We start from the raw sequence: 17,391 nt of genomic DNA, 5'->3' as shown, positions 1-17,391 counted from the left end.
CTCCTTAGAGCTCTCCTATCTGCCCTTCTAGTGCTCTAGATGCCTGCCCTTCCCAGGTCAGTGTGCTTTTACACTTCTATGAGCTGCTGGTTTGTGCCTCATGACTCTTCTTTTCCTGCCCTCTCAGCCTTAACCCTTTTTTTTTTGTTTTGTTTTGTTTTGCCTGTTACCTGACATTACTACTCTTCAGTTTGTTTCTGGGACTTTGCCATTCTACGAAGCACATGCTTCTGTGAAAGCTCATGTGGGAAAGAGCCCAGAGTTACAAAGCTGAATTGTTCCTGAATTATTTGCCAAAACAAGGCTAAGGAACACTAGGCAGTAAATGCTGATGGCATAATTTATACCACAAAGAGATGTACTTTCACTTTCCCAGTAAGTAATGCCTGTCACAACTGTATGATCTCATTATCATAAACCCAGAACAGTTTTAGCTTTTGTATGTATTGATTACCCATAGAGAGAGCTCCAGAATTTCCTTGTGGAAGACTCCACGGAAGTGACAACCACCGTGAAAGTCCCATTCACCCATTAGCCCTTCTTATCGATTTCCATTTAAAACCCAAATTGCTGGCTCCCTTTCAGGAGAGGATTTTGAGAGCGGAAGCTGCCAGCTTTCAGATTTCTCTGATATGCTGACCTTCTGGTTTGTAATTTTAGTGTTTTTTTTTGTAAACTACAGAGTTGGTATTGGTGAGACAGTATGTCAAGAGCTTTTTAATTTGCTTCAATTTCTTGAGTCTTTGCTGTAGGGAGAAGCTTCAGCAGAAAACTGGGTGAGTCTAACTCACTGCCCTGTAGAACCCATAGCATTACAAAACCTTGTGTGCCATGCACCTTGTGAACCTTCAACACGTCAATTGAATTGAAGGAAGCATCTACTGTCAGAGTCTTGACGTAGACTACTTTCTATAGAAGAGCAGTGGTAAATCCTACTCGTTTGACTTGCCTTTCACTTGAGCCACAAAGAGCCAGGCAGAAGGAGTCTTATGGGCCTAGTCTCACTTGCTCCCAATATAATAATCACCTGGCCCTTGGAGATAATATGATCCATAAAGAAGAATGGGGAAAAAAAGCAGGAGTTATTTGGTAAAACACTATTTTCATATGCTTCTTCTAATCTTTTAACAGTTGTATCCAGATTGGTTTGAAGAAATTGATGCTTTACATTTCCTTGAGACCTTTAATTGGGAAGGAGAGCCAAAAACCTTCCTAATAATGGCCGTGTCTTTTCACTACTGCCCAAAATGAAGCCACCATTCTCTTTGGTTGATATTCCATCACGCCATCAATTGTAACTTGCTGAAGTGCGTTTTGCTCAGTGGTTTATGCAGTGTATTATACCTTTTGCGATCTCTAAGATCATAAAGAAAGCAGTATCCTAGGGATTTGGCCAGCCAGCTTTGTTGAGCTCGTTATATTCTGACAGTTGCCCCCACTCCCCACCAGTCAGTTGACTGACTGTTTTGCACCTGAGACTCTCACTAGGGCGCTAAACAGCTATAGGTCTTCCCCCAGCAGCTAGTGTTTTGGACTTGGTGCCCCAGAGGCAGGAGAGAGCCTAGTTCTCTCTGTCCTCCTTGGCCTTAAGTGGATTTAAGTAGAAGGCAACCCATTTGGCTTTCCCCATTAGAAGAACTAGAGAAGGTTCTAACAGTAAGAAGGGTTATACAACCTCAGTGAAAATACAGACACATAAAAATGGTGGTATTTCCAAGGACGTTGTCTACAGAGGAAGTCTGGGACCGCCAAGAAGAGCAACAAACAGAAAGAAAGAAGGAGCTGTTGACAGTTCCCTCTAGATACATCTGACCTTCCAGCAGGACTGATAAAGGAAGCAGGGTGGAAGGATGTGTGTTTGATGGGCATTTCACAGATGACACAGCCCAGCATGCTGCCTTGATTTGGCTGCCTATTGATTTAGATTCTCTTTTCTTTACCATCCCAGAATTTCATCTGGGCCTAGATGTTCATTCAGAACTAAGTCTTTGCTGTAAGAGAAGCTTTTTCAGAACTGAAAGATATTTTAGCTGCCATCTTGTCTAACATCTTTATTTTAATAGGATAGAGGCAAGGGGAATCGCCTAGGTTCACAGTGCTAGCTGTAGGTGGTTAGTGCAGAGCTGAGACCAAGTTCTCAGCTCTCCCCCTTCCCAGCCTAGCAGCACCATCCTGGCTTTTATGATTAAACATTCTTTTAGTCAGCAACTGGTAAGACCCAGAGTTTAATTAAAGATTGCTAATTCTGTTTCTGCCATTTCTCTACAATTGATAGAGAAAATGTGGGGGTAATTTAGTTGCCATCCACATGAGGTACACGTAGTGTGGAAGTTGGTATTTTATAATCCTTTTTTGGTCTGTGTACCTCAAGAACTACTCTCGTATCCTTGGGAACATAGCAGCTTAAAAAAAAAAAGAACTTCCTTTTTTTCTTTCAGCAATACATGTTCATTGCAGGAAATTAGAAAATATAGAATAAGAAAAAAGAATAAAAATTTGAAAACAGTACCACCCTCCAAATCACCTTTCAGACTTTGTGTGTGTGTGTTGTCTATACATACACTTACATAGGTATATTTGTGCATACATACATCCATGTATAGACTTTCCACATTAATAAAACCTATTTCTCTAATGTCAGTTTTAATAGGTAGATAATATTGTGCATGTAACATAATTTATCTAACTGACACAGTATTATTGGAAATGTGGGTCTTTCCCCCCCAATGTTAATTGCATGTTGAACAGCCTTAATCAGTATCCTCTGAAAAAAAATCTTTTCACATTCCTTTAATTATCCCTTGAGGATAAATTTATAGAAATAGTTATACTGAGCCAAAAAACCACACATATCTGTAAGGCTTTTAGTATTTCTAGCTTGATTGCCTTCCAGAAAGATAGCCGTTTACATTCTTTCCATCAGAGTGGGAGAGGACCTTGGCACTTAAGTGAAAAAGTAAAATAAGGACATCAACCACTGATTCTTATAGTCAAGGCTGGATGAGTTACCTGGGTTTCTCTTTTGTCAAAGTGTTATGAAGCTATGAGCATATTGTTATGACCGGTAAGACATTATAAACAGCGTTCTATGAGAAGCTTACAGGGGCTCCTGGGCAGTTCAGTCAGTTAAATATCTGACTTCGGCTCAGGTCATGATCTTGTGTTTCATGAGTTCAAGCCCCACGTCGGGCTCTGTGCTGACACCTCAGAGCCTGGAGCCTGCTTCCAGTTCTATGTCTCCTTCTCTCTCTGCCCCTCCCCTGCTCACACTCTGTACCTCTCTCTCAAAAATAAATAAACATTTAAAAAATATGTTAAAAAAAAGTAAGAAGTGGGGCGCCTGGGTGGCTCAGTCAGTTAAGCGTCCGACTTTGGCCCAGGTCATGATCTCACAGCCTATGAGTTCTGTGCTGACATCTCAGAGCCTGGAACCTGCTTCCGATTCTGTGTCCCCCCCTCTCTCTCTGCCCTTCCCCCACTCACACTCTGTCTGTCTCTCTCTCAAAAATGAATAAATGTGAAAAAAAAAAAGCTGACAATAGTTCCACAAGGAGTTCTATGCGTGCCTTACTTCAATAATGTGTACACTTTGCAATCCAAACAGAATGATGCCATGGCCAGAGAGATTTCTGCTGAGTGCATGTTAGTCAGACAAGGGTTAAACAGCTGATGTCTTAGTGCCCTGACATCAGACTTTCAAAATATCTTCTCCATCACAAGTCAAGATGAGATCTTTATGTTCCGCTACTTAGAGTGGCAAAGGCGACTGTTTATTTAGTGCTTTTGTATTTTCTTGACCTGTGCTAAGGACTTCACATGACCGTATTATCTTCTTTGATTCCAGCACAAACCAATGTGGCAGGTGTTGTTACCTGTGTATTACAGATGAGGTGTTTGAAGCACAGAGAAATGAGCTAATTTACCTATGATCCCAAAGTCAGTATGTGTACTTTTGAAACCAGGTGTACTTTTTTGACATCACAGTCTGTGTTCTGCTCCGTGATGTGGTTTTGGCTCCCCAGTAACCAGGCTTCTTATTATTCCAGATAATCCAACCTCAGTCGTACTTACCGCACTTAAACATAGGTTTTGCATCACAAGGAAATGTCTGCTGTAGGGCCTTAGCCTTTGTTCTTAATCCTCAGAGGCCAGATCTGATAGAATCCATTTGTGGGTCCCTCTTAATGCTTTTTCCTTTTTATTTCCAGTAGTCTTTATGTGCTTTAAGATACATTTAAAGCTAGATGAGAATTTAGGCTAGGATGATTTTGTATTTTTCATCATCTTAAATAATGTTTACATTTTGCCCAGGTATATGCACAGGGCCTGTGACTAGTATTCTTTTTTTTTTTTTTTTTTTTAATTATTTTTTTTTTAACGTTTATTTATTTTTGAGACAGAGAGAGACAGAGCATGAACGGGGGAGGGGCAGAGAGAGAGGGAGACACAGAATCGGAAACAGGCTCCAGGCTCTGAGCCGTCAGCCCAGAGCCCGACGCGGGGCTCGAACTCACAGACCGCGAGATCGTGACCTGAGCCGAAGTCGGACGCTCAACTGACTGAGCCACCCAGGTGCCCCTGTGACTAGTATTCTTAAAAACAAAACAAAACAAAACATAAACAAAACTCTATTCTGAATGATAAAGATTCCCACTTTTCCAAAATTAATTTCTCGGTAACCTTAAGCCCATCAAGTGTCAATGTAGTTTTTATTACTGCAGAATGATTTAACTTGGGTTAACTTGGATTTCCTGAAGGGTTCTCATTCTCGACACCGGCTTTCTTTGTTGTTCCAGCTGAATGCACAGTCAGGTCAGCTTGTTTTTCTTGCTGTATCTCTGTAAATGAAGCCTTTTCCAGAAAATCGACAGCCAAGCCCTTCCTTTCTTATTCTGAGCGTCCAGCACATTCTGCTCAAACTGCTGGGTAAATAGACCTGTCCCTATTCACAGTCATGGCACAAGAGCTTCGTGTCATCTCACCTTAAAAAATAACAAAAGAAAAGTCCCATCATCTTAAATATTGCAGCCCTTGTATTTAGTTTCTTGAGAAACGAAAGAGCTATTTCTAAGGAACATTTAGGATTGCAACATGGTGTTGTTGGAGTTTCGCTCCTTCCTAAAGAGTGGTCCGCCAGAGTGACAGTTGTTCCCAAACTGTTGGCAGGGCATTTGCTCTGTGATCTCTGAGATGTAACGTGGACTCTTTGTTCTGGAGTGAGAAGTGGCCAGAAATGGACACCTGATTTCAGAAATACTTTTGATGAGACTGGCATCTTCAGAATCTGTTTTGTCTGCTGGGTCAGGAAATCTGGCTCTGCTTTATAGGTGTTGTCATACTTTTAGACTGTAGAACATGGAGCCCTGAACCCCTGTCTTCATTTACCCTTCGTGAATTTAGCAAAGCGTTCAGAGAATATGGTGCTTTTGTCTAGTAAGCAGTAAATGTAAAAGGTGTATTTCATTACTCACCCTGGAAAGTATCCGTTGGGTACAGATAAGTATCCATAGTTAATTCCTGAAACTACCATTGGCTGATGGCTTTCTTTTCTCCACTAATACATGAGACTTTCTTTTCTCCACTAGTATATGGTGATGATGGTTTCATATAATGGTACACAAGGTTCTTTCTTATCCAGAGCTCAGTCTTCTGGAACTTTGGAGTCTTAGATGTAGATGTAGCCAGAAGAAACCTCCAGAACCTGTTTGGTAGTACAGAAGCAGGCCCACGGCACTGAGTAAGCTGAAAGAGCTGCAAGACCTAAAGATGTTGAGATGTGCGGCGTCAGCTCCTCAGTGAGTGGCTCATTCTAGAAGGCCAGCCTTTTCATGTGTCACTGAGAAGTGTGGGAGAAACAACAGGAGATGGAGAGCGGGACAGAAATAGCACAAGCAGCAGCAGTGGGGAGGGCAGGGATGGTAACTGAAGATGGAAATGTGGGGATTCACATCCTGAGCAGCAAGAAGTGTAGAGAAGAGCCAGTGGTGCAAAGGGCGTTAGGTGGTAGAAGGTATAAGTTATGGAAATGTTGGGTGGGACAACGGGGTGGAGAACAGGAGGTCTTGGGACAGCAGAGAAGGCAATAGGTGGGGAAACAATGTATATAGTGAATCTGAACTTCACATGAGAGCAGGCGCATTCAGGGTGGTATGGCCGTAGATTGTAAACCTGAACACGAATACAGGAGCAGTCAGATGGTTATTGGTAGATGGGAATCAGCCATAATGTTTTCGTATTATATCCATGAGAGTTGGAAGTATGAGTGAATGTGTGTTGAATGAGTGCATGCATGCGTACGCCATCTTTACTGTGTGTGTGTTGGGAATGGGGTGGGTGTATGGGTGTACTTACAGGAATATGTACACAAAGAACACTTTGAAGGCAGCATGTACAAAGCTGAAGGCGTACCTGTTCTGTCCTAGGTCTCATAGCAGATGGACCTCTCTATCCAGGATAACTGAGGATTGGTGGGGTTGAACTGAGGTTGGGTTCCACAGCCAGTCTAACAGGGTGTCTAAAGTCAAGTATCTGATGTGACTACTTGGTCAAAGGCAGAGCACGGTGAGATACGAGTCAACAGCCAGACCACATGGAAACCTGCCTGTGGAAGGCATATCTGCAGTCGACAGAGGCAGGGGCAGAAGAGAAGCAAGATCAGACAGACGCTGGGAACTGTGCCCAATGGGTCTGCAGGACCTCAGCAGACTCGTGGGCCTCCAGGACTGACGCCGTCCTAAGGTGCATACATCTGACAGTGCAAACCAGCACAGATGGCCAGGGTGGAGGGCTCATGGCAGGCATTTACCGGGCTCTCTCTGTATATCACAGCCAGTTATAGCTGGTGATGCTAGTAACCTGTTTACAGACAAGGAAGGACACAGTATATTTTAGAAAATTATCTAATGACTATTTAAAATTTTAAAGTCTCAAATGTTCTTCTTTGAGATGTATTTTTGAGAGAGAGAGAGAGAGCACAAGCAGGGGAGGGGCAGGGAGAGAGGAAGACACAGAATCCAAAGCAGGCTCCAGGCTCCAAGCTGTCAGCACAGAGCTGGATGCAGGGCTCGAACTCGTGAACCGTGAGATCATGACCTGAGCTGAAGTCGGACGCTTGACTGAGCCATCCAGGCTCCCCTGAAATCAAAAATGTTTTAAAGCTCTCTGGTAAACTGTAGAATAACCCATTCCCTAAATATTCCAAATGGGCATTCTTCTTTGCATCTGAAAAAATATTTCCTCCTTTCCAAAGTATGTCTGTGGACATTATTCTTTGGGATTTTTACAGCATTGCCCTGAAATGGGTAAGCGTTTGTTGTGGTTTTTGTTGCTGTTGTCCATTCATCTCCATTTCACAGATTAAACAGACTGTCTAAAGTGATCCAACCGGCTAGTGGCAGAGGGAGGGGGGCCCAGGTGTTCTGAGTTCTAGCTCTCGCCATAACGACATAGTACAGAATCATCAATTGCCCTCGCATGTGGTTGACTATGACCCCAAACGAGTGAGCCAGGGAAAATGCCCACAGGGAGCTATAATCTGTTCTCTCATGTTTTCACAGGACTGCCTCTCCACTAAGAAATCTGCTTTTCACCCTCTACGTCAGCATTCTGTGAAGGCAGTTTTGGTGTTTAAAGTAAAAGAAAATGAACTTGGGTTTTGTTTTGTTTTGCCTCTCCTTAAATAGTGGGTCTGAAACCTCTCAAACCTACCTCATTCTCAAAGAGATTTTAGTTTTCCTCCTACAGTTCTGGTATCATTGTAGGCGCATTCGTGTCTCCCTTCCTTGTCAGGAGTCAGAATGAGATTCTGAGATACCTTGAGTGACTGGTGACGGAGAATAAAGAGGGAAGACACTACTAAGAAATCACATAAAAAGAAGCTTGGAAATTGAAAGAGATGCCAGGAGGTTGGATCAGTGGAGTCACAAAATCATTCCTTAATTCTGGAATGAGCAGTGCATACGATTTATATATATGGCATATGAATGATTTATAAAACGTTGTTTCTCTGCAAGATCGTTAACAATCCCAGGGCAAGAATAAAAGGGGAGGGGATTTAGTCCAGTGTCTTTACAGCCACATCCCGACGGCCTCTGTGTTATGCCCTGCAGTTGTGAGCAGAGAAGTGCCCGTTACATAGGCTACAGGCTAGGATTGTTTAAATGTGGAGGTTGCCAGGCGAGGTGACTTATGCTTCTTATTCCCTACCCGAGTGTAGAGACTTGGTCGGAGGCTGTGAGGATGACCTCATCCCATTACATTTCAAGGCAGCTGTGCCCGTGAGAGCCAGGCGGCTGTTCCCTAGCGATAGTCCATTTTCACATCTCATTCATAATTGAGGTGAGTGGGGATAATTTTTGCCCATTATAGGAGGTGGTTACATCAGACCTCCAGTGGCATACCAAAGCTCTCATTATTGCAGCTTAACAAAAGTAACCTAGTCTCCTAACAAGATCTACGTTACTCTGTGAAGTGCAGGTTCTAGGAGGGAGAAAAATGGAAGATAGTGCTCAAGTCCCAATCCATAAAAGTGAACGGGAGAGATGCTGCTACCTTCTACGTGGAAACAGTGTCCGAAAAGTGTCTGAACTCATCTGGTCAGATTTGACTATAACACAGTACTTACTCTTGGGTTTTCACATCGCTACTTGTCCTCTGCGTCTCCTCTGAAGAGGAGAAAGCAGTTAAATGCAGCTGTCTCCTTTAGTGACATTGCATATTGATGAATTGAGCCCGTTTACATATCTTTTAAATTCCGAAAATTCTGTTATCATCTTTACATTCGTACAGGTGGTTCCAGAAAAGAAATCACCGAACACTGGGAATGGCTTGAGCAGAATCTGCTGCAGACACTCTCCATCTTTGAAAACGAGAATGATATCACCACATTTGTGAGAGGAAAAATACAGGTAGTGGGTTGTCTGTTTTGTTTAGTTTTAACTTTTAATTGGAAATAATTTCAAACTTACGGAAAAGTTGTAAAAATAAGAATTGTGTAAAGCCTACCTGTAGACCATCTGCATATTCTCCTGTTGTTAGCATTTTACCCAGCTACATCATCGTTTGAGTGCTCATTTACTTTCTATTGGAGAGGAATTTCCTCCAAATACCTCACTGTGTATTTCTAAGAATGTTCTATTGAATAATAACACTGCAGTTATCACCCACAATAAATTTAACATTAACATCGTACCTTAATATTTGGCACATATTCCAATTTTGTTCATTGACCCAATTACAACATTTTTTTCTTTTCAGTCCAGCACAAGATCTAGTTTAGGAAGCTGTTGAGTTCGTTTTCGTCTGTTGTCTTCTTCAATCTGAACATTTCTATAGCCTTTCTCTGTCTTTTATGACATTCATGATTTTAAGTATAAGTTCTGGGTTTTTTAATGGGATGTTTTTCATTTTGGGTTTTGTCAGATATTTCCTATGATTTGATTCTGATTATGTATTCCCAGGTGGAACACTTCATAAGTGATCTTATGTCCTTGTAAGAGTATCAGTTCTGGGGACACATGATACCCATCTCCCCTCATTGGGAGATATAACCCCAGCCAGGTGTTACCTAACTCTCCACTGTAGAGTTACTAATTTTGCCTTTTCAAATAATAAACAATTTGAACTTGTCTGTAGGAAAACATTTTAAGGCTACACAAATATCCTATTCCTTATCAAAACTTCCCCATGATTTAGTGAGGAATCATCCCTTGACGATTTTTTTTGTCTGAACCAATCTTTTCTGTGATGTTTTTACAAACTGATAATTTTCCAACTCCAGCATTCTCTATAAGAATGCTATTCTACTATGAGCAAGGGCTCTCTCGTCATTTATTTATCTATTTGTTTTGGTATCGACTCATGGATTCCTGTTTTTCGGTTGTTAATGTTTCATTACTGGGCTTAATTATTTTGGTACTCACACTATCCCAGGTTTAGCTAGAGGAAACACCTACAGATTGCCTCCTTTGTCCTTGTGACATGTCCCTGTTGCTTTTTTGAGCACTTCTTTACTTCTGCTATAGCAGGATGTCTTAGACTCCTCTGCACTTTCTCCGTCCCAGTCCTGGAATCAGCCATTTGTTTCCATTAGCTTTCAGTTTCAGGCCCTATCTCCTTTCCCGCATAGTTTAATATTATTTTTTGCATGCAGAAAATTTTAACATACTTCTGAAAGTTTAAATTCCTCAAAATGTTACTCCCTTCTGCAGTCTTGCTATCCTGTTCTCCCCAACCCCTTGCAATTAACCAACCTCATTGTTATCGGGCCTGTGCTTCCTGTGTTTCTTTTTGTGAAAAGAGGCTGGTATATGTTTTGTTTTGTTTTTTAATTTCTCTTTAATTCTTACACATAAGCCTTCATGTATATATGCTCCTCTGCATTTGCTCTTTTCAGTCAGTAACTCTTGGGTAACACCTCATATCAGTTCATAGAGAGTATCCACATGTTGTGTGTGATTATTTGTTATTTAAAAAACATTTTAATAGTTTGGTTTTTATGTTGAAATATTATTAATTTTTAGATTTACAGAAGAACTATAAAGATAGGACAGAGAATTCCCATAGACCCTACCACTCAGCTTCCATTAATATTAATATCTTCTATAACCATAGTATATTTATCAAAACAAAGAAATGAACATTAATGCAATATTGCTAACTAAAAGCTTAATTTGGATTTTACCAGTTTTGCCATTTCATGTCCTTTTTTATTCCATGATCCAATCCAGGTTCCCATGTTGCATTTAGTGCCTAATTCTTTTTAATGGGTGCATATTATGTGTGTACGTACCGTAGAGAATTCAGCACTCTCTTATGCTTGAACATTTAAGTGGTTTACGATATTGTATAATTATACTTATCTGTCTACATATACACACATACACACAAATATACAGTATATGCATGAATTATACTTCATGCATATAGTAATAAACATGTATGTATATATGCATGTGTATTTTTGTATTGTAGAGATGTATCTTTAAGATAAACTGGTAGAGTAGAAAATGCATGTAGAAAATGCTGAATATTACCAAATGCCCCCTCCCCCCCGCTACAGGAATTGTAACCTTTTACATTCCCATTGGCTTGTAGGGGAATGCCTGTTTCCCCACAGGATAATCCACCCACAGGTAGATTATCAAGCTTTTGAGTTTTTGTCAATCTGATGGGAGAAAAATATTTTAGTGTTGTTTTAATTTGTATTTACCTCACTTATAAGTGAAGTTGAACATCTGAGGTATTTAATGGCCATTTTTATATAGCTATAGATTGTCTGCTGGTGTCTTTTGCCTATTTTTCTATGGGACTTTAGTCTTATTTTTCTTTAATTTTTAAAAGTTCTTTTATATAAAAGCCATTAGCCTTTTGTCGGTGATATTTTCTCTGAATTTGTCATTTGTCTTTTGACTTTGCTCATGATAGTTTTTGCCATGGGATGCTTAAATGTTTTATTTAGTCAAGATTAGAAATTCTTTCCAGATTTTTAGTCGTAGTTAGAAAGCATTTCTTTATGCCCAGATTAAGGAAGAATTCTAGGAGGTGATCTGATAGTTTGCTTCTCATTAAAATTCCACAGGATGGTCAATTTCTGTTTGATTTCTTCTCCTTCACTAAACTTTTACATGAGCAAGTAGTAATTTCATAATCTGAAAAAGAAGTGGAATTTCATTGCTGTTTAGGGTCTAATGTTGTGGAAGGAGAGAACTGAATTTTACCTGGACCACATAAAATTAGAGAGGGCTAAGTAGCACAAAAACACATACAACTCATCACCCTCTCCCTTTCTCCCTCCCTTTGCCCCTCAAGATGGATATTTATCACTGCTTCAAGACGGCTGATTTCAGTTCATTTCTACTCTGTTGTAATTAAAGAGACTAGACACGTAATGAAGAGGGTAAAAATGAGAGCAAGGAGGACATTGGAAAGGTTCAGTTTGAAGCTGGGAGGAGGTGAGAGCTTCCAAACAAAAAAGGGGTTCCTGAGTAATGGAGAGTTGTGTTACTGATAAAACCCATCTGATTTTATAACTTCTTCATTTCATTTCTGAGTCATGTACTGACCTTCTGGGAAGTAGTGTAGATGGAGAGAGTGTGAGTTTCCTCATTTGACCGTGTCATAGGGGGCAGCGACTGGTGCCAGAAAGGGCGTGAGGCCTCTTTCCCATCCAGGAGCCACTACTGAGGTTCTCCATTACAATTTCCTAGTCCTCCCTCAGATGGCATGTCTTTGGATGATAGATACAAATAAAGAGCTATAGGAGGAAACTGAAACTTAGAAGTGACAATAGCCAGGAGGAAGACAAAAACAAACGTGAAAAAACAAAAAATAAAACAAGAACCAATTATGTCAAATAGCTGTTCTTCTCACTGTTTTTATTACACCCAAAATGTCACATTTAATTCCCGTGAAACCAATTATGAAGAAGGAATTGCTATTAATGCAATTATGTGTGAAAGAATGTCATTCATGTGCAAATGAATGGTTTAAGCATTCCCAGTTGTCCAGTAATGAAGGGAACCAACAAATTTATTTGTTTTGAGATTTAATTAACTTTTATAAATTATAAATCTAATAATTAACTACAGAGGCAGCCATAATCCAAACCCATAGAGTGTATTTCTTTCTAGATTTCTGGAGTGCATTTTATCATAATAGTAGTCTTACCATACATGTCTTTGTTTCCTTGACTGGTATTGTTATATAATTTTTAGTTGTTGTTTTAATAATGGCATATCATCCCACTATTGACCTTATAATTCCTCTCTTTCTAGAAGTCTCCCTAGCTTCTAGGCCAAGGGGAGCAGACACAAACAGTAATATAATGCAGTGAACACTTGTGTTCATATAAGGTTTCTTATAGTTTTTCTTTCCTTTGGGATAGATTACAAAATGTTGCTTACTGAGTTAGTATACACATTTTTAATGGACCTTACTAGAGATTATCAGTGTATTGGAATCCCTGTGTAATTTGCTTACTTTTCAACAATCTGGTTGTTTAAATGGTTTTGCAAAGTTAATAGGTCTTGTTTTAATTTTGTCTTTGATTGATTATGAGGTTGGACTTTTTTTATGTTTGCTAAGTTAATTTTCCTTTTTGTGAATTCTCTGTCAGTGTCCTTTGCATATTTAAATTTATATTGGACCTCCCAAGTATTTGGATTATATGTGGAGTTGTTGCCTGGAATCAGGGCAACCAATTGTATGTTGTGTAGAGCCTGTAGAACATAAAAGAAGGAGAGGGGCGCCTGGGTGGCTCAGTTGGTTGAGCATCCGACTTTGGCTCAGGTCATGATCTCACAGCTCGTGAGTTCAAGCCCCGCGTCAGGCTTTTTGCTGACAGCTCAGAGCCTGGAGCCTGCTTCGGATTCTGTATCTCCCTCTCTCTCTGCCCCTAACCCACTCGCATTCTGTCTCTGTCTTTCTCAAAAATAAATAAACGTTAAAAAAATTTTTTTAATAAATTAAAAAAATAAAGGAAGGAGATATTCCATCCCTTTGTTCCATCATCCAGTCCACCTGGCTAAAAAATTATAGCAAACTAAGGAGAGGTTCTTCATTCTGGATCCTCTCTTTTCTTAAAGGTGGGGAAGTTGGGAGTTGAACCTTAATAGGGACTATTACCTTTACTCTTGAAATTACTTGGCAAGGCCTGGTCTGTTGACAGTAGTGTATTAGGACCTGGAGTGTTCCAGAGTATTGTTTCTCAATTCAGTAGCCTCATAAATTCTCTCATAAATTTAGATGAGCATTCTAAAAGTGTGGTATTTAGTAGATCTTGGATAATGTCGTTTGAATATTTTTCCACTCAAAAAAAGAGTATCATTTGGTTTGTTATACATCACTTCCTTCTAATAGTCTCCTTATTCTGACTTTAGGTCCAAGCCCTGCTAAGTGGTCCAGGAAAGAGCAAGTATTAGCCCACTTGAGGGTCTCCAAGCTTTCTCTCAGTCTATTGGCCATCAGGATTCCCTAGGAACCTGACTGCTACTAGTTATTAGTGGGTTCCCATTCAGTCACTTTTATTTATTTGTTTATTTCTTCTTATATAAAAATTTTCGATCCCCCTCTAAAGGCACTGATAACTTGAAATGTCACACAAGCTGTAGGTGGATTTGCCAACTGGGAAAGGTTTTTCCATCCTTCTTCTGAACTGGCTACTTCTTCCCACCCAGAGGTTCAGTGCCCTCATGCCACCTCACGGTTGTCTAAAGTTTCCTAATAGAGCACGCTACCAAAGCCCGCTCACCCCCAAAATAGCTTTAGTTCAAAATGGATCTTCCCTGGTCTCCATCAAAGCCAACCATCTCTATTCTTTCTATGTAGAAGTAGCTTTGAGAAAAGTAGAGCTTGACCTTTGGGATGGCTCTACCATGGTGAGCTAGGAGAAGCAGTAGAACTTGCAAAATCTTTACATCTTCACATTTGGAAAATAAAACTATGGGCTTCATCCTAAGTGAACTTAATAACATGATTAGCACCAACAAACAGATACGCAGATCTATATTGTCATTTCAAAATATTTTAGTACGCAGATGCTCCTTGGTAACTGGCTTAGAATTTGGGGGTTGCCTTCGAAAATAATTGATCAATTTTAAAGAAAATTCTAGCATTAGAAATTGTTCTCTTCTTTCCTCTCCAATATCTATAGCATACAGAAAAAAGCAGCCCCAGTCATGTTAATACTGGCCGCATGCCTTGTTTTATCCTCGCTTAGGGCATCATTGCAGAGTATAACAAGATCAACGATGTGAAGGAAGATGATGACACGGAGAAGTTTAAAGAAGCCATCGTGAAATTCCACAGGCTGTTTGGGATGCCCGAGGAAGAGAAGCTCGTCAACTATTATTCTTGTAGCTACTGGAAGGGGAAGGTCCCCCGTCAGGGTTGGATGTACCTCAGTATTAACCACCTTTGCTTTTACTCTTTCCTTATGGGAAGGGAAGGTGAGTTGTCTAGAATTTCAGGGGGAAGCTTGGGAGAGTCTGCTGAGATTCACCCTGAACTCATAAACCACATCAAAGTGCCAAAAATAGGTCTGTAGTTATGACTGGGTCAACACTGTGTTTTAACTATTTAACAAGTGAAGTCAATTATTTTTGTCTAATATTTGTAAACAAAAATGGTTGTTAAGTAATAAAGATTCACCAAAGTCATAGTTAATGCAGTTGACGTGAACTTAAATCCATAATGATTATGAACTCAGAATTTATGTGGTTTGAGTTTGTCTCTTAAGCAAACAAAATAGTAATAAATACGGGCATGCAAGCTCAAAGGAAAGGAGTGCACTGAGATTGGGGGTTGGTTTGTGAGGCTGAAGGATCCTCAGGGGCTTTGAAGGAGCCAGGTGTTGACCAGCCTTGTTCCCTGTGCTCAGCCAAGCTGGTAATCCGGTGGGTGGACATCACACAGCTTGAGAAGAATGCCACGCTGCTTCTCCCTGATGTGATCAAAGTGAGCACGAGGTCCAGCGAACATTTCTTCTCTGTATTTCTCAACATCAATGAGACTTTCAAGTTAATGGAGCAGCTTGCCAACATAGCCATGAGGCAACTTTTAGACAACGAGGGATTTGAACAAGATAGATCCCTGCCCAAACTGAAAAAGAAGTCTCCTAAAAAAGTGTCGGCTCTAAAACGGTAGGTGACAGAGACAGGGTCTTACATGCTTTAGAAAAAAGAAACCCTTATGTTCTTTTATGAAATTTAACCTTTTCTTAACCACTTCAAGGGTTCTCAAGACTTTTCTGGGTATTGATACAGAACTGAAAGAGACTGTCTGAAGCAGTCACAGTTCAGTGAGTGAGGCAGACAGCCAGCTTTGGCACAAAGTGACGGGAACTCTTCCGGTCCTGTGGGTGGTGCGCCATGGGCACACGCACCGGGAGATGGGGCAGGGTGGTGGAAAAGGCTCTCAATGGAGGCTGCTTGGAGTGGACTCTCAGGAGGTAGTAGAAGTTGCCTATGTAGATTTCGTAGGATGGATATTTCAGGCAGAGGGAATAACCTGATGCAGGAATCACAAGGGAAGAGTATAGAGGGAAGTGAGTCCATTAATATCTGGAAAGTGGCAGGTCATGGGATGAGGAGAGGCCGCAGAGAAGCCTGGAAGTCTGGATGGGGGAGTGGGGCTAGAGAGAAGGCAAGGAAAAAGTCGGTGCTCTCAAGTGTGAGTGTATGCATGGAATTGTCCTGGACCGAGATGGGGAATGAGAGAGGGAGAGCATGTCTAAGGGATGGGAGAGCTCAGTTTTGATCATGTTGAGTTGCCTGCAGAGCATCACATTGGAGATTGGTCCAGTAGCGCATATGGAATTGGAAATCGCTGGCATATAGCTGGCAATTGGGACCTGACAAGAGATCACTGCAATTAAGATGCCTGGTGATTTGAAACGTGTTTCAGTGGAGTGGTTGTGGGTGAATGGTGTTACTGTGGTGGATTGAATAGCAGATGGAAGGCAAGGAGCGGGAATTAGGCAAGTATAGACTTGCTTTTTCAAGAAATGCAATGGGAAAGGAGGGGGTTGCTCTGATAGAACGTAAAAGATTTGAATATAGGATAGCCTGGGATGAGTTTGTGGTGAGGGTAGCTGCAGGGAAGGAGGGAGCACAGAGCTACAGCTGTAAGAAAACCAGTTATTTTAATAGTGACATCTGAAAGGGCCTGGAAAAAGATGCTTGTGTGTGCAGATGCCTCTCCCTCTGAAATGGAAAGGAAGTAAGAATAGGTGAGGATGGAGGTAATTTGCAAGTAGAAGGGAGGAGGGTATGGGAGGAGGGGAGCTCCTCTTTGCTGTGTGAAGCCAGAAACTCCACCACCCAGAGGTTGAGGCGACATAGAAGTTTGACGGGAGAGGTTTGAACCACCAACCGACATGATGAGCAGGAAAAAGGAAAAAAGATTGTAGTCATAGAGGACCGAGCTGAGGTTGGAAACTCTGGTTGTCGGAGAGATGGGTTGTTCCTGTGTCTCAGGCAATTTTGTTGTCTTTTTAGGGCAGACAGTGATAGCCAGCAGATTCATGAGGCTGGTTTGCATTCTCATTAGGTCTTTCTTAAAAGGTAAAGCCCAGGGCGCCTGGGTGGCTCAGTCGGTTAAGCGTCCGACTTCAGCTCAGGTCACGATCTCACGGTCCGTGAGTTCGAGCCCCGCGTCGGGCTCTGGGCTGATGGCTCAGAGCCTGGAGCCTGCTTCCGATTCTGTGTCTCCCTCTCTCTCTGCCCCTCCCCCGTTCATGCTCTGTCTCTCTCTGTCTCAAAAATAAATAAACGTTAAAAAAAAAAAAAAATTAAAAAAAAAAAAAAAGGTAAAGCCCAGAAAGTGGCTCTGGATAAATATAAATGGAATAATCTTGTTAGAAATTATTGTATTCCTTTAGAAAAAGAATGGATT

The 17,391-nt window shown here is 41.0% G+C and overlaps 1 protein-coding gene across 1 annotated transcript in view; it reads left to right on the top strand.

Moving 5' to 3' along the window:
• The window catches only part of TBC1D9 (TBC1 domain family member 9), a 114,240-nt gene that overhangs the window by 53,265 nt on the left and 43,584 nt on the right, over positions 1-17,391 (top strand). Inside the window, exons 3-5 of the mRNA XM_060654120.3 lie at positions 8,788-8,906; positions 14,717-14,945; positions 15,377-15,638. Of these exons, the coding sequence (XP_060510103.1) occupies positions 8,788-8,906; positions 14,717-14,945; positions 15,377-15,638 (610 nt within the window). The remainder of the gene's footprint in view (positions 1-8,787; positions 8,907-14,716; positions 14,946-15,376; positions 15,639-17,391) is intronic.

Source organism: Panthera onca, chromosome B1, assembly GCF_046562875.1.
Source record: "Panthera onca isolate mPanOnc1 chromosome B1, mPanOnc1 haplotype 2, whole genome shotgun sequence".
NCBI classification, from domain to species: Eukaryota; Metazoa; Chordata; class Mammalia; order Carnivora; family Felidae; genus Panthera; species Panthera onca.
This window is presented reverse-complemented; position numbering and strand designations above follow the sequence as displayed.